This window comes from Monodon monoceros, unplaced genomic scaffold, assembly GCF_005190385.1.
Source record: "Monodon monoceros isolate NGI ecotype Baffin Bay Population unplaced genomic scaffold, NGI_Narwhal_1 Super_Scaffold_2, whole genome shotgun sequence".
Lineage (NCBI taxonomy): Eukaryota > Metazoa > Chordata > Mammalia > Artiodactyla > Monodontidae > Monodon > Monodon monoceros.
This window is the reverse complement of record NW_021703776.1, coordinates 63977116-63995043: the sequence shown is the minus strand read 5'-3', so window position 1 is coordinate 63995043 and position 17928 is coordinate 63977116. Positions and strand designations below refer to the sequence as shown.

General features: G+C 47.3%; 1 protein-coding gene across 4 annotated transcripts in view; it reads right to left on the bottom strand.

Moving 5' to 3' along the window:
* EEPD1 (endonuclease/exonuclease/phosphatase family domain containing 1) overlaps positions 1-17687 on the bottom strand; it is a 117018-nt gene extending 99331 nt beyond the window's left edge. For 3 of the 4 annotated variants that reach the window (XR_003795222.1, XM_029233421.1, XM_029233423.1), the window contains exons 1-2: positions 17233-17665; positions 15743-16805 (exon numbers count right to left, since the gene is read on the bottom strand). Coding sequence is in view for 3 of the 4 variants with exons in the window: in XM_029233421.1 (XP_029089254.1) it covers positions 15743-16620 (878 nt within the window). In the remaining variant the exon portion in view is untranslated. Of the gene's footprint in view, positions 1-15742; positions 16806-17232 lie in introns of all 4 variants that reach the window. The other variant, XM_029233422.1, reaches the window with a different exon arrangement.
* Between the last annotated feature and the right edge of the window lie 241 nt (positions 17688-17928).

Here is a 17928-nt window from a genome sequence, read left to right as displayed (position 1 = left end):
GTCTCCACGGCGTCGCCCACCCGCCCTATGGCAGCCTCACCCTCGGGGCCCGCTTTCCCCACCAGGCCCAGTGGCCGGGCGCTCACCTCACAGCCACCTGCAGTCAAGGGCAGGCACCCACCGCCCCGGGGAAGCCAGAGTCGAGGCAGCCACTCCCCTTCTCTCAGGTTAGGGAATTTTTTAAGCAGAAAAACAAGGAAGGAGAGTTACCTGACCAGATGCTGCAGTATTAACAACAGTGTGGTTACAGCACCGGAACGCATGAGTTGACACACAATAAATTTGCCATGCACATATGATAAAGGATGATAAAGTGCGCATACAAATCAGTGGGGAAGAAGCAAGTTGTTTGTGGACGGGACAAAAAAATTGAAAAAAAGAAAACTGGATCCCGACCTCATACCTACTCAACAGTAGACTCCAGATAGAGTGAAAATTTAAATGCAAAAGATAAAAAAACCACACAACTAAGAAGCTAAGAGGAAAATGTAAGAATGAACTTGGGGTGAGATGGATCTGTTCAACAGCATCCAAAAGGGAATTGACAGATTTAACCACAGCAAAATTAAGAATTTCTGTTGTGTGCAGGGCACCACAGACAAAGTTAACAGGGGGTGATAAAGTGGGAGAAGAGCTCTGCAATCTCTGAGACCAAAAAGGGGATTGGCATCTAGAATGTAAATGAACGTTTCAAAACAACTGAAAAATAAAAAGCAACTTTACATTTTACAAAATGGGCAAAGGCTGAGAAAAGGTGTCCCCCAGAGGGGAAATCCAAATGGCTAGAAAAGTATGTGAAGGACATGGTAGCAGGGGGCCTGAGGCAGCCTGGTTCGCCATCACCTGGGGATGGACACTGGCCCACCCTTGTACGTGGCCAATGACTAAGCTGCAGTCAGGAGCAAAGAACTAACTGGAAACCATAAAAACACAAGGTTTTTTGTTGATGAAACCATTACATTTTTCAAAGATATGTCTAAGGACATACATTTAACACTGTGCACTGGGAATCTATGGGAGGGGGATGAATGGGGAGGGGGATGAAGAAGACAATTTTTAAATAAAACCAAACAGAAGTGGAGCCTAGCACTGATGGATGAGAGAGTGCCATAAACTTAAGAGTCTAACGATTCAACGCTCTACAGCTGGGCTCAAAAGAATAAGGAAATTAACATGATACACATTTCATGTGTCTGCGGTGACTTAGGCAGAGTCCTGTGGGAGGTTCCTTCCTGGCCCAGGGTTCTGGAATTTGCAGACATTGTCATGAACTAGCTCCAAATTACCTCTCATTGCAAATCCTGGCATAGGATGTTACATTTTGACTTTGGAAAAAAGTAAAAACGTGCTGAAGTTCCATCCAAAACACATAATTTAAATGTGAAAATCAAAGGACCCCAAGTGCTTCTCAAGGACAGTGTTACAAGTCCAGTGCAGCCAGACTGCTCCAGCCAGAATATGTAATGAAGCACACCAAATGGAATTCTCCAGGTTCCTTTCCAGATGGGGGGTTTGTTTCTGTAGGATGGCAGGCATTTTTTCCTATTACAAAACAATTATTCTAGGTTAGGCTCTGGTATAATGATCCTGTGACTAAGGGGCAAGGAAAAGGGGAATATGGAGTGAAAAGGGAGTCAGGACAAAGATATACTTTATCAGCTTAGAAACAGGTGTGAGAACAGGCCACCCAGCGCTATGCAGACAGTTCTCCAAAGAAGACATACAAATGGCCAGTAAACACCTGAGAAGATGCCCAGTATCACTAATAGTCATTAGGGAAATGCAACTAAAATCCCTAATGAGATACCACTTCATGCCCATTAGTATGGCTATAATAAAAAAGAAACAACAACAAGCGTTGGGGAGGATGTGCAGAAAACAGGAGCCCTCATATATCACTGGTGGGAATGTAAAACAGTGCAGCCATTCTGGAAAACAATCTGGCAGTTCCTCAACGTGTTAAACATAGAATTACCATATGACTCAGCATCTCCACTCTCAGGTATACACCCAAGCGATATGAAAACGTATGTCATACAAAAGCTTGTACGTGAAAGTTCATAGAAGCATTATTCACAATAGCCAAAAAGTAAAAATAACCCAAATGTCCATCAGCTGATGACTGGATAAAGGAAATGAGGTATATCCATATAATGGAATATTATTCAGCCATAAAAAAAGAAATACACGTGCTACAACATGGATGAACCTAAGTAAAAAAGGCCAGACACAAAATGCCATATATTACATAATTTCATTTATAGGAAATGTCCAGGACAGGCAAATCCACAAGAGACAGAAAATAGATCAGTGGTTGCCTGGGGCTGGGAGGAGCGGAGTGACTACTAATGGGTATGGAGTATCCTTGTGGGTGATGAAAATGTTCTGGAAGAGTGGTAAGGGTTGTGCAACTTTGTGAATATACTAAAAACCACTGAATTGTACACTTTAAAGGGGTGAACTATGTGGTATGGAAATTATCTCTCAATTTTTAAAAAATCCTGTGTCCCCAAAGCCCTGCATTCCTGACCTCACTGGATGCTAGAATTGGATGACTTCCTCAAGCGCCGGCTGGGCCCTGTTCCAGGGAGCACCTCCCTTTTAAACTTGTCTCTCACACTTTCTAGATATAAAAGCCTAGGAAAGAACTGTCCCCTTCCTTAACCTCCTGGTTCCATCTCCAGGTTTATGGATTCTCTACCTCTGAATATAAAAGTGTTTGGGCTCTGAGTAATTCTGCCCAGCTTTGAACTTCTGCTCTACACTCACCAACCATGTGACTTGGGCAAGTTTACTTAAATTATTTAAGTTTCCTTATGCGTAAGGTGGGAATACTTTGCCAACCTCACTGGGATGGTGCAAACATTAAGTTAGTTAATGAATATAAAAGGCTGAGCAACAGCACATGGGGCAAAGTAAATAGTCAATAGGTGTCAGGGGTCGTTTCTCCTTTCCACAAATTCCTGAGTGTTAGGGTGCCGAAACTAGGCTGTATGTACAGTCTGGGAGTACAGAGGGCATCACACAGGCAATGACAACAGAATGCCTGTTATGGGAGGGGAAACGCAGGCCAATAGGGGAGCCCATAGCTGTGGTGCTTAACAATAGGTCAGGGACAGTCGAAGTTGAGTAGGTTTCACAGTGGTCCCTCTGAATCACACCTTTCCACGGCAATGCTGAAGGGCACTACAATTCTAAAGGGCAGACAAACTCATGTGTCACCATTACTTGTAGCCAAGGGCAAGCAGAGAACTTGGCAAAGTGGAGCTGCTGCCTTGGCGGGGGTGGGTAGAAGGTTTCAGGTCACTGCTGGCATTTCAGGAGAAAACCAAGGACTGGCAAGTTGGAAGGAGAGAAGTTCAAGGCAAACAAATCCCAGTCCCTAACTGCTGGTGTGTGCTTGCCGTGGTCCGGCCAGAAAGCCGTTCCTCTTGTCCAGCAGACTGTCACTCCAGGAATTCTAACGCAGCACTTAAACTGGTAAACAAGTACTTGAAGTCGTCACTGCCCCAGGAAAAACCAAGAGGAACAGGCTCCTCACAAAAAGCCAAAAAGGAAGTCCCTGGGCGATTTTTCTTACACCGTCTTGTTATGGGCTGAATCGTGTCCCCCAAAACCAATATGTTGAAGTCCTAACCCCCAGTACTCTAGTATGTGACTGTACTTGGATGCCATTAGAGTAGCCCCAATCCAATAAGACGAGGTCCTTATGAGAAGAGGAACTTTGGACACAGACAGGTACCGAGGGAAGCCCATGTGAAGACACAGGGAGAGGACGGCTATCTACAAGGCAAGGAGAGAGGCCTCAGAAGAAACCAACCCTGTCGACACCTTGATCTTAGACTTCCAGGCTCCAGAACTGTGAGAAAATAAATATCTTTTGTTTAAGCCACCCAGTCTATGCTTCTTTGCTACGACAGCCCTAGCAAACTAATACAATCTTAACTGTAAAAACAAATACTTTTCCTTCTCTGAATTGAAGGGCATTTGGTAGAAATAGTGACGATTTTCCCTCTCTGTAGAAAAAGCCTAAGGGTTGGAAGGGATTTTGTGATTCAGAAGAACTGCATACATTTAAACATACAGCCTTTATCAATATAATCCATCAATAAAAATACCACAGTTATTTTGATGAACACAGATATGTATCTGGAATCAGGGGTTATGGGTAATCCTGCAGTCTTATCTCTCACTCATCACCCAGTTTATTTCTATATCTTGCTTTGGTAGGTCAATGACAAGAAATTCCTGATTTTCATAGATTAGATAAATAGTTGCAAATAGTAACATTCTGAACAATCATCTAGAGTCTCAGATGTTCTTCAATTTACCCAAAAGTCTAAAGGACAGAAGCAACTTTTATTTCCAAGCTGAAACTCTCACAATACCTAACAACTACCCGCACTTTTACTGTAAATGTTGGAAGCATCAAAACGAATACAATTCAAGATTACAAACCTACTCTAAACAGTCCTGCCTGGCATTTAACAGAGCCCGGTGTGTGAGTACTGAGACACGAGTCTCTTACACAGTTTCACACGTATGAACATGAATTTAACATGAACAAAAACTGAACTCGAACGTTAAACTCAGAACGGCTAAAAAAGACAGTACAGAGTTACAAACTTGGAAAGGTGTTTTATATACCATCGACTCCAGTCCACCTGCTTATTAAATCCCTCCCAGCTCACAGTTATTCATGAGTTTCATAAGCGGGCCATCTAAGGCACCGAAGAAAATGCTGACTAGTACAGGTATTAGGTCAAAATTTTTTTTTAAGAGCTCATTATTCCTTCACCTCTTTTATTTCTAAAAGTTGCACGAGATTTGGGGGAAGAAACTGGGTCAATGAACTCCTGACCTTATAACTAGTTATATTTTTGAGTCAATCTTCTAGAAAAAATAACAGTGCATCAGTAACAACCCACAGTTACTGCCAGGGGTCTGCAATATACATCCACAGCAAATGCTGTCTCTAGACTACAGAAACAACATAACTTGAGCCCAGGTAGTAGTGTTCTTAAAAACACAACAGAGGTTCTCCTAACCAACCTCTGCTCAAGGGATCCACCAGACTGTCCCCACTCCCTTCCTAAAACATGCTGAGAGCTGGGCACCCGTGGCACGCTGAGTTCTCCTGGTGGATGAGCTGTGCGCTTCCCCTCTTGAGTGGGACATCACATGCTCATCCAGGGTCAGCTGTGTCTGTCCCCAGACTTGTTTTTGTCAGTTGTATATATTACTATGGTCTCCTAAATGTGACATAGACTGTCGAAACAGGAATGTGAGCAGAAAAAGTTGTTTCTAAGAAAAGGAAGATGAATGTTAGCCAAGCTTCTATGAAAGCAAATTGTTTAAAGAGACTGCTGTCAAAATAGGTGTGGGCAAAATGACTGTAAAAAGACTGGAAAGTCATAAAAATATAGTATCCCGGGCTTCCCTGGTGGTGCAGTGGTTGACAGTTCGCCTGCCGATGCAGGGGACACGGGTTCGTGCCCCGATCTGGGAAGATCCCACATGCCGCGGAGCGGCTGGGCCCGTGAGCCATGGCCACTGAGCCTGCGCGTCCAGAGCCTGTGCTCTGCAACAGGAGAGGCCACAGCAGTGAGAGGCCCGCATCCCGCAGGAAAAAAAAAAAAAAATTTCCCACACTCAGATTGCTTTGCAAATACCCTTGCTCCACTTTGAATAAAGAAATACTGGATACACACACACACACACACACAAAATGATATTGTTATCAGCATACTTATGAAAGATCATGACTAGGGAACTCAAACCAAGGTCTTGGTTAAGGGAGCACCTAGTCCAGTAAAAAGGCTGGGGTGATGAATAAAATACAAATTTGTGGAAAAGCATTAGTGAACTAACAGTAGCTTTTTATCATCAAGCCTTGGAATCCAATTGCTTGGATTATAATCCAAGCTCCATCACCTAAAAGCTGTGTGACCCTGGGGAAAATTACTCAGCTTCCCTGAGCCATCTCTCCTCTATCTGTAAGAGGACTGATGATGGTATCCAGTGTATAAGCCATCAGCCACAGTAATTATCAGTGTTAACTATCATTGTTTTTGTTCTTCGTACAACTACTACTACCACCACGGTCATGGACACTGAAAATACAAGCACCATATGTGGAGGGGGAGGGACACGCAGTATTTCACTGTTTAAAATGAGTCCTCAAATTAAAAACAACTGGGAACCACTTTGCAAAGAGCTAACCAGTAAAATGACACAATGACCTGCAGTTGCAGAGGCTGCTCACCAAACAAGGAAGGACAAAGCCCCAAATCTACCGGCAGGTGAGTCCCAAGCCTAATCACTGGTACTTAGAGGCCACTAAAATTTTTACTTTTTTCCCATTTAAGAAAACAGAGACTGCAAAAATATTTAAGTCAGACTGAATTTGCTTAATGAAAATACATTCTGGGGAATTTTTTTTTTCATAGAGAATTGGATAAGTATTTTTAAAAACAACAATCCACCTGAGACCTCCCACTTTAAAAGACACCATGCTTTTAGCATAAGCTGAGAAACACGAAGTAGTGACTTCACCCTCCAGCTTCTGGGTGAGCAAACCAGGTTCAGATCCCTAGAACACAATAAAACCACACCCAAAATGCACACAACCTTCCATGTGGCCACGTGAACAACATTCTCTTGGCATCACATTTCAGGAGTTTACAGCAGCTTCTAGATAAAACAATTGAAGGCCCAGCTTAACAGCTTAATCAGGTAATGGCTGAATCAAAACAGAATTCGCAGGAAACAAGGGCTTGTTGGAAACAAACAACTGAGCAACAGAGGTAGGCAGCTGTACTCAGTAAAGAAAACTCAGGGTTTCTTTACCCAGTAGTTTAGTACAAGGATTCAAGACTTCTTTAGGGGTGGCACAGTGGTTAAGAATCTGCCTGCCAATGCAGGGGACACGGGTTTGAGCCCTGGCCCGGGAAGATCCCACATGCTTCAGAGCAACTAAGCCTGTGCACCACAACTACTGAGCCTGCGCTCTAGAGCCCGTGAGCCACAACTAGGAGCAACGAAGACCCAATGCAGCCAAAAATAAATTTAAAAAAAAATAAATTTAAAATTAAAAAAAAATTTCTTTATAATGAACCACTTAACTCTGAGCACATCTCCCCAGGGTTTCTACCCACTGGAGTCCAGCTGTTTGGCAGCTGTCAATCAAAACATTACAATTGCTGTCCAGATCAGGCCTGTGTACAGTCATCAGGAATAGAATCAGGGAGTTTCTGAGGTTCCTAAATATTTGTTGAGGACTAAAAGCAGAGCAGGGCATTTCTGTAGCCTATCCTGGATGTTCAGATAAGACTCACTGGTGTGGAATTTCCACTAAGCTGCACATGACTACACGCAAACCAGGGTGTCCATGCATGATGAACACATCACATTTTAGTGAAATGCGTGATTTTGTTACTGGCAGAGACTGTTATTAAGGAACTCCAGGATAAAATCTTTTGTAAGGTAGGGTAATTTTGAAATAAAAATAACACCTACCTCAACGCTCTTCTCTCCTGTGAGGCACCGTGTTGGGGAGCCTGCCACGTTCCCAGTCTGAGCCCAGGCGGTAGGCCAGCCTGGACCCTCACCAGGTGGCTGCAGTGGGAGCGGCCGACTTGCCCGCCGACAAGACCCTAGCCGCTCAGACCCCAGCCCCCACTCCGGACTAACTCCTCTCCAACCACCTGACTTGGTCCTGTCCCCCAATCCTTCCTCTGTGCTGAGGTCTCCACCCACCTGCAAGAGCCAAGCAACCAGGTACCAGACCCCTGTGCTTCTTAAGCTTGACCTCCTCGTTCAAAACACACATCACCCCGGTAAGTACCTGCGAGCGTGTCTCCTTGTAAGACTGTGACCTCCCTGATGCCAGGGCAGAGTCTCCCTGTGCCTCTGACCTCCCCAGGTAAGTGCTCGATCAGTGTTGAATTTAACTTATGGAAATGTCTTCTGATAGAAACAGTTACCTAAAACTCCCCATGTATGTCCTCGTTCTACGTGTACTTGATACTAAACAGCAGAAGGGGCCTTGTCAGATGCCCGCTGTGTGGTTAGGCCATTTAAGATGGCTGTTCTCTTGTTCTCTGCACATCCCCTGCTCGACCAGTCCCTGATTCACTCACATGACTACCCAATCCTCTTAATTATAGGGCTTAGTTAGTCCCTGGCAACTGAGGAGCGCACCGGACGTCAATTCCCCCTACAAACAATAGCCTCCTTCTCCGGCAAGGACCAAAGACTGCTGCCACGTCCTGCCCACCGTCTGCCGAACAAGGTGGGGAGTTGATCCAGGACCCTTTGTGTAAGATCCCCCAGTCCAATAAACCACTGACGTCTCTGTCACTGTCTCTGGGCTCTTTCTTCGTCTCGAGGCTGGACAACTATAAGGCTTGGAGGACTGCGGGGTATAGCCCAACACCCGGGCTGCACAGAGGACCACAAGGCCTCTTCCTCCATCCACGATGGACCAAGATCCCACACCTGTCCACAGCAGATGGAGGGGTGAGGTCAGCAAGCTGCATCATGCCGACACAATGCAGAGGCATGTGAGTCAGCCCCGGGATTTCTTAAATGCCTCTGAGCCTGTCTTCTAGGAATCTACCCAGTTAATCCCCACAATAACCAAAACACAGGCAAGTCTTTCCAGTTTCTGCCTCTAAAGATCCTCTTATCCCCACCCACTTCTGCTCCCCAGTCACCATACTTTTCAGCCTTTATTCTGTATCAGCCTCTCTACTCAACTCCCAGGACCCACTCCAAGCGGCTTCCCCCGCAGCCAGAACAGCCTGGTAACAGCTAATTCATCACCTCTGCTTCTAATCCTCTGTGGCCTCCTCCTGCTATTAAAGTAAAAGCCTTGCAGGGCCCACCCACCTGGCCCTGCCTCCCCCTGCAGCCCTAGCCACCCGCCACTCCCGGGACCCCACTCTCTCCAAAACAAACACTCTCAGGGCCTTTGCACTTGCTGGCTCCTCGGGTGAAGCACTCTTTCCCCCAAGTTTTTCCATGCCTGGCTCCTCAGCTGACTCTTCAGCTTTCAGCTGAGGCTTCCCTGACCCCCATCCACTCAGCAAGCCTCCATCACCCGCAGCCTTCGCCACTACCCATAATTATTTATCTGTGTACCGACTTGTCCATCTTCTTAACTAAAATGGAAGCTCCATAAGAGCACCAGCTTTGTCTTGTCCTACACTTTATGACCAGAGCCTGACACTGGGCTTGGCACTTAGTGAGAGCTCAAAAGATTTCTGTTGAATGAATGAATAAATAATAAAGGAATGAATATCTCCTGGAAGAATCAATACTTTCCACATCCCCGCCCCACCCTCACCAAATCAGATCCCAAATGGGCTCAGCTTTCTGGAAAGACAAAAGTAACAGCTTTCCCTTTGCTGAAATGAACCCTGCCTCCGCCCACCCCAGGCCTTCCCTTCATTCACACTCTCTTCCCTTATTAATCCTCAGCAGTCCTGTTTCTGACCACCTTTCTCTCTGGAAACCACCCGGATCTCCTTGGCTCAGAAAACTGGAACTCCGCCTTGGAGCGGAGCCAAGGTCGCAGACTCACATTTGAGGGTCCGCATGGAGGGGCCCTGGCGCCCTCTGGAGTGCTCTACCTCTGGCCAAAAGCCCTGTCCTTCCGAGAAACAAAAACAGGAAGGGAGCAGAGGCCTCCAGTGGCTCGACACAGTCCCGAGAGTCTAGGCAAAGCCCTGATGCCTGGCCAGCCTCAGACCCAAGACAGGGAGGAAAGAGCAGGTGGGCCGGGGGTCAGTCAAGGGACGTGGAATTTGGGAAAAGACACCTCCACTCCCTGCTCTGAAATCAAACAAAGGTCTGGCTTCAAAACCTGATTCCAACATCTCCATTTCTGAAGGCCACATGGCTGCCATTTAATCTCTCTGAGCCTCCATTTCCACAGCTGTCAAAATAGATTTCACAATTTCTACTTTAAGGGGATTGCTGGGCACTTTGCCCCCAGATGTTATGTCTGGCTGCATCCATCTACCTTTCAGTCCCTCAGGATGAGCCCATTATTCTTTTTTTAAAATAAATTTATTTATTTTATTTATTGTTTTGGCTGTGTTGGGTCTTTGTTGCTGCGCGGTCTTTTCTCTAGTTGCGGCGGGCAGGGTCTACTCTTCGTTGCGGTGCACAGGCTTCTCATTGCAGTGGCTTCTCTTGTTGCAGAGCATGGGTTCTAGGTGCACGGGCTTCAGCAGTTGCAGCACGCGGGCTCAGTAGTTGTGGCTCACGGGCTCTAGAGTGCAGGCTCAGTAGTTGTGGTACGCGGGCTTAGTTGTTCCGCGGCATGTGGGATCTTCCCGGACCAGGGCTCGAATCCATGTCCCCTGAATTGGCAGGCGGACTCTTAACCACTGTGCCACCAAGGAAGCCCCGAGCCCATTATTCTTAAAGGAAAAATTCAACCAGGTATCAGTCCTACTCAGTGACTTTTGATAAAATGTATGGATTTTTCAGACTGTTTTGAGGCTGAGCCATAAAAGCTGATTAACATTGCTTAACTTGGTTTAAAAACAGGGCCAGTCTAACTCCGGAATTCAGCATATGCACGTACACAGCAGCCATTCAATAGGTGTTTTTCATCGAATGAATCAAACGACAAGATGGGTTGTGTCTATATTGAGCCTACTAATCAAGTCTGATAAACTAAAATCTCTTTTTTCACAATGAGTGCGTGCTGCCAGGCACTAATTCACCTTGTGCTTTGATATCGCAAACAAACACGAGGCAAGAAAACAGATTCAGACCGTAAAAAGGCTCAAGACTTTGAGACTCATGTTCCCTCTGACGGAGGCCATGGGGAAAATGTACAAGTGGGATGCTAAACCTCCTTATTTCTTTTGGAGATTATGTCAGCTCCCACAGGACTTATGCTTTCAGAAACCAAAGGGACTTTCCAAAACAGAACAACTCCTCAGCAAGCAAAAAACAAAAAATAAAAATTAAGCAACCTTCTCAACATCACTAATCATTAGCGAGATGCAAATCAAAACCACAATGAGATACTACCTCACACCTGTCAGAATGGCTATCATCAAAAAGACCACAAATAACAAATGCTGGAGAGGATGTGGAGAAAAAGGAACCCTCGTGTACTGTTGCTGCATGTAAATTGGCACAGCCACTGTGCAAAACAGTATGGACGTTCCTCAAAAAAATGAAAAATAGAACTACCATATCATCCAGGAATTCCACTCCTGGGTATAGATCTGAAGAAAACAAAAACACTAATTTGGAAAGATATATGCACCCCTATGTTCACTGCAGCATTATGTACAATAACCATGATGTGGAAGCAACCTAAGTTCCCATTAATAGATGAATAGATAAAGATATTGTTTACACACACACACACACACACACACACACACACACACACACACAGAATGGAATATTACTCAGCCATAAAAAAGAATGAAATTTTGCCATCTGCAACAACATGGATGGAATTGGAGGATATTATGCTAAGTGAAATAAGTCAGACAGAGAAAGACAAATACTGTATGATATCACTTATATGTGGAATCTAGAAAACAAATTAACAAACATAACAGAAACAGAGTCATAGATACAGAGAACAAATAGATGCTTGCCAGAAGGGGCCAGGGGGAGAGAAAATAAGTGAGGGAGATTAACATGTACAAACTTCAAATCACAAAATAAATGAGTCACGGGTATGAAATGTACAGTGTGGGGAATATAGTCAATAATTATGTAGCATCTTTGAATAGTGACAAATCATAACTAGACTTATCATGGTAATCATTTTGAAATACATAGAAATATCAAATAGCTATGTTGTATATCAGGAACCAACCTAGTGTTATAGGTCAATTATACCTCACAAACAAACAAACTCTTAGAAAAAGAGATCAGATTTGTGGTTACCAGAGGTGGGGTGTAGAGGGAGGAGAAATTGGAGGAAGGTGGTCAAGAAGTACGAGCTTCCAGTTAAAAGATGAGGAAGTACTACGGACCTAACGTATAAAATGATTAATATCATGAACACTGCTGTGTGTTACATATGAAAGTTGTTAGGAGAGTAAAGTCTAAGAGTTCTCACATGTTTTTTAGAAAAAAACACATGTTTTTTTCTATTTCTTTGAGTTTGTATCTATATGAGATGATGGATGTTCACTACATTTATTGTGGTCATCACCGCATGACGTCTGTAAGTCAAATCATTATGCTGTACACCTTATACAGTCCTGTACGTCAATTATAGCTCAGTAAAACTGGAAGAGAAAAAAAGAAACAATCTTCATTCCATAGGCGGGCTGCCACCAAATTTTGCAAGAGTATTTAGCAGAAGCATTCCTCTTTTAGTCTTGCTCCATAAATACTGAAAACAAGGAAAAACACTGCCTAAGACTGAGATTTGGCAAAGGAATCTGATGAAACCCATCGGTTCTGTGCCATAGCATGACGTCCCTGAAGGCTCCTGGTGATCATGTGATTATCGAGCTTTCTGCTGTCCTATCTCAGGCTTCATGTGCAAAACATGATTTCTTGTAACTCATACACACTTGTCCACCAATGCAGCAGCATCTTAGGGCCAAAACAGACTATCCCGTTAGAGCCCCACCCAGGCATGCTTTAGTCCCCCACCTACTAAAGCAAACCCACAGAAAGGAAAACAAGAGCCAGCTATTCTCTTTGCAAAAGAAGTGCCCAAGCGTTTGTGTTTCTGTGGGCTTTTTTCCCCATTAGCTACATTTAACATATGGAAAAACTGAGACTTGGAGAGGTTAAGGAATTTCATCAGTTTAACACATTAAGAGGTGGAGCCAAGGGTTTTCGTTTTGGGTTTTTTGGTTTTTTTTTTCCTTTACAATGGATTTAATGTAAGAAAATGGGACTAGTACACAATTGGGCAAGTGCCCTTGGTTAGGCAGAGCGTGGGATGCCTGAACAAGAGGCAGGATAAAGGTGAGGTGCTTACAAAATGGCACGCCTGTGAAGAGCATGGGTCTGAAGTCAGAAGGTTCTGGGTCCTGGTCCCAGCTGAGTCACTAAAGAGTTGTGGGATGGAGGTAAGTCATTTAACTTCTTTGGTTTTAGTTTCCTCACCCAGAGATGGAGACTCATTAATAAAAGCATGCATTACCTACTTCCCAGAGTTACTGAAGAAATCCAATGAATGTGAAAGCTGTTGGAAAATATGAAGGCACACCCAGAAGTCAGGTAACTCCTGTACTACGTATATATGTATGTATGAAAATTAACAGCCACACAACAAATTACATGCATCCATTCTTGATCCAACTAAATGTGTTTCCTCTTACTAATAAAAGGATCAACTGGAATGCGAGACATTTTTGTGAATCAGGATGAACACAGCTCTTGGAGAATGTGCACTGCTGTTCTGAGGACACGGGATCACAGGCAGGCATCTTTTGGTGCCCTAGGAGAGTCACACAGGCAAACGGACCCACTCCAGGTCTGCAGGGGGTCAAGCCCTAAGCCAATTACTTCAGGTTTACCAGACACTAACAAGGTGCTTGGAGCACCCAGAATACTGAACACATCATGAACAGGCAAAAGGAACCACCAACCTACAGGGACAATAGATGTGGCCAAGTGTGAGAAATGTGATGGGGACGTAAGTCAAATTTAAAGTCACTCCCGGACGCTCCCTTCTACACCCTTCTGGGTTTCGGTAAGCTCTTCCTACACTCTCACCTGAGGACAGCAGTCAAATACCTTCAACAAATCACCCCTCGAGGAAATCCAAACAAGAGACACCAGGACAAATCCCTCGCTGGACAAGCTAGCGCTCTTCCTCGGTGTGCCCCTGGCTGCCCCAGGTCTGCCCTGCAGATCGGAGCCCACTCTGAGGTCGGCTGTTTCTTGCTCACTCTCCCATTTTCTACCCTTTACATTCATCTGTTCTAGAATCTGAATAAATTCTTCGAACTCTGGCCAGAAAGAACATCATATGGTTGAATAACAGGATGACCAGAACAACCAAAGATAGTACCTAGAAAGCTCTGCCTGGACTCACAGACCTTGTCAGAAAAGCCAGTGCAGGGGAAGGCGCTTTACAGGGCAACCCACAGGGATAGCTGACTGCCGATACACAGCACAACGGAGCTCAAACCTTAGTGCATATCCGAACCAGCCAGAGGGTGCGTGAAAACACAGAAACCCAGAATTTCTGAATCAGTTGCTGATGCTGGTCCAGACACCACGCTTGAAAACTCTGTCATAGTTAGTGCGCAAGGGCTACCCAGTCTATCATTCTTATTGGGGCAACTTCAGATTCTGATTCATCCTCCTCCACCCCCCAAACTAAGCCTTAGGAAAACTCATGATAGGAATTAAACAGCTAGCCCTCCTCCTCCTCCCTTCTCCTTGCCCATACATACGCCCATGCAGCCACGGATGGAGAGAACAATTGCCAAGCCATACCTGACAAGTACCTCCTAGGCTGAGTCCCGTTCTCACCTGTGAACTAGATGATTTTGCAAAAGGAGTGAGTTATGCGGTGCAGGAAGAGCACTCAGGGGTTCCCCAGGTCCCGTTCCCTGAGCTGGTGCAAGGTCCCTCAGTCCTCAGTGACGGGGCATGCCAGTGGGACGGTGCCAGGGAAACGCTGTGACCTGGTTTTCTCCTCACTCATTTATCCTGATGCTCTGCCACAATGCACTGTGATTTCCCGCCGAGAAGTCACTTCATGTCACTAACTGCCGCCTCACCGGCCTCCCCAACAGCTCAGGGCAAAAGAAAGCAGCGAGTGGCCCTAAACATACTGTGTCTCGGGGGGTGGCACGGCCAATTCCCTCCAGACCGGGATCAGAGGGTTTCTGCCCGGGAAGGGACCATTAGAAACATTTCTTTCCTTCCCCAAGTTGATTATGTTATATAATACACTATTGCACTAAGAGCGGGAGTTACTGCTACAATAATATTGTTTTGTTTTGGGGAGCGTTAACGGAAGTTCCTACAGAAAGCAGTGTTGTGAATAATGTAAACACTCAGTGATAAGAGCCCATCCTACAACTCTCATCTTCTACAGTTCAAATGGGAAAATCTGGCCAATATTCACCACACTTCAGCTTGGACTTTTCTGACTCTGGGACAGGAGAGGTTACATACATTTGGGGCTGCAACTGTGGGCCTAAAAACCAACTTCAGGCTAAATAAGGAAAAGAATGAAGAGTGATTCATTCGCAGCATTTTGGTAAATATACATAGCACATGTGTTTGCAAATACCTGGCCTTTAAGATGATTTTCTGCACACAAATAGGCATATTTGGTGGAACGAATGTGACTTGGCCTCCCAAGAAAAAAAAAAAATCCAAGCAGCTCTTTCATACATGCAAAACTGCAACAGTTCCCAGGCTCTGAGTGCCTGATCTGGTGTGAACCCCATGAAGTCTTGTAAGCCAAACTATATTCTCCAAAGCAGTAACACCAATACAATCTCCACTTACCCCGAAGTTAGGAACTGATCTCAGATATACCATGTTCAAGATACAGACCTCAAGCCCAGACAGCTGTATTCAGAAATTTCTGGAGCAGAAGAAGAGCGCAGCCACTCAGAACACTGCACGATACTAGCTGGGGCCTCAAGAACACTGATTTAAAAATCTTGCTCTCTCCCTACCCCCACAAAATCCACTCCTTTGCATGCACAAATGAGGCCACGCAAGAGCTGCCTTCACACCCAACACCGCTGGTGGTTCTTGTGCTCACCTGTTTTCCAGGAGCGTCATGCACACCACCTCTCGCACCCCAGGGTTGTTGGCCTTCTCCACTGAACAGCCCTGCAAGTTCCAGGTGGCCAGCCTCAGCACGGGCCGCCCATCCCTTGTGCCTCCGAAGGCCTCCACCGAAGGCCGAGTGGAGATGATCTGTGTAGGCCCCCCTGGGGGCAGGTCCAGGTCCTCACTCTGCAAGCTCAGCGAGGTGGGGCTGGGGTGAGGCTTGGCGGTGAAGGTCAGGCCCCCGTTGGTGTGGGTGGACGGGGGCCTGGACCTCTCGGCAAACACCTGGTGCCGTATCCTGTCCAGGAAGGCGGCACTGACCCCGCCCATCCTTACCAGGTCCTCGACGCTTCGGAAGGGCCCGTGCTCGCGGCGGTAGTCCACGATGCTGACGGCCATCTTCTCCGTGAGGCCGCGCACGCTCATGAGCTGAGCCGGAGTGGCTGTGTTGATGTTGACGCGCGGGGTGAGAGGCACGGCGGTGGCCAGGTGGTGAGGCTGCTGCTCCGCCAGCAGGTCCCGCCTCAGGGAGCTGGGAGAGTGCTGCGCCGAGCTGCCCTTGCTGCTCACGCAGATCTCAAACTTGACCTGCTCCAGCTTGGTGGCACCCACGCCACTGACCAGTGCCAGGTCCTCCACCTTCTTGAAGCCACCGATGTACTCGCGGTACTCCACGATGCTGCGTGCCACCGCACGTGTCACCCCAGGCAGGGTCATCAGCTCCTCCTCCGTGGCCGTGTTGATGTTGAGCCGCTCCTGATTCACCAGGATGTTGCTGAAGTTGCAGGCCGCGCTGAACTTGCGGCTATGGGACAGGTCCGAGGGGTCCCGGGGGATGGAGCGGTGGCAGCCCAGGGTGCTCCCCATGGCCAGCCAGGATCAAGGGGCCAGGAAGGCCTCACCACCGCAGAAGAACTCTGGCTAGGAAGGAAGCGCAGTAGAGCTCACAGGCACAGAAGGGAAGGTGCAGGATTCAGGGCATGAAATGGTTACCACAGACAAACACTAAATAGCCATGCCCAGCGTGTCCAAATCACCTTTCACTTGGCCACCTGGAAAACAAATTAATAAACATACAAATCGATTGAGTCAGTTAATCAGTTTCCATTAGCGCTCCCTACCTAGAGCTGGAGTTCTTAGCCAGGAGTCCAGGGCTGATGCCTGTCTGTGGACCTCTGAAAACACACATACAAGAGGGCTGGTCCATGAGGATTTCTGGTGAGGTCCAATTTTTATCACACTGGGGTCCAAAAACGCTATAAGCCGCTTCTCTTGGAAAGGGACCTATCCCCATCAGCCTACACCTCTCGTCTCTGCCTCTCTCAACTCTCCCAGAACTGGGGCCATATCCCCTGCTTCGGTAGCCCCCATCTGGCACTCAGCGCCACCAGCAACTCTGGAATTCCGTCCTCACTAGTGCGGGCACGGAGAAGGGGTTTATCGCCCCCTACCAGACCCGCCGCCGTTCCGGCGCCCCACCTCTCAGCCGCTCCTCCAGGGCTTCCTCCTTCCACCTGCGGCTCCGAGGCCTGAGCCCAGGCCAGGACGGCGCTGGCCCGCCGCCTTCAGAGCCAGGGCCCACGCGGGTGCGGGTCAGGGGCGGGCCGCGGGATCCCTCCCACGCCGCCTCGGGCCGCGCGTCCCAGCTCTTTCTGCTGGAGAAACTCTCAAGAGTCTCTCTCCCAGAACCGGCAGGAGCTGCAGGGCTTTGCGGAGGTGGCAGCGGCGGTGAAATCCGGCCGCTGCAGCTGCACCAAGTCTTGCGGCTGCACCAAGTCTTGCGGCTACACCAGGACTCGCTGCGTTGCCGCGGTTGCGTTGATCCAGACAAAAAGTCCTGCCCCCGACTCGAACGCGGGATCCGCAAGAACCGCGTCCACACCCCAGCACCACAGACACTGCTCCCGTTCGCCGTCCGTGTCAAAACCAAAGTCCCGGCCGCAACGCCCGCGCCTCCGCTGGCACCACGGCCACGCCTCCTCCCGAGCGCCAACTCCTCCCCCGGACTCCGGGGCACGTGGGGCGGGGCCCGAGCGCTAGGCCCGGACCTGGGAGCTCCAAACCCGAGAGCGCGGGGGCGGGGCCAGGACGCAAGGTGGAGGAATGCTGGGCCCAGGAGTGTGAGAGGCTGGTGTGTGCTGGGAGAGGGCTGGCCTGAGCGCGTGGGGGTGGTGA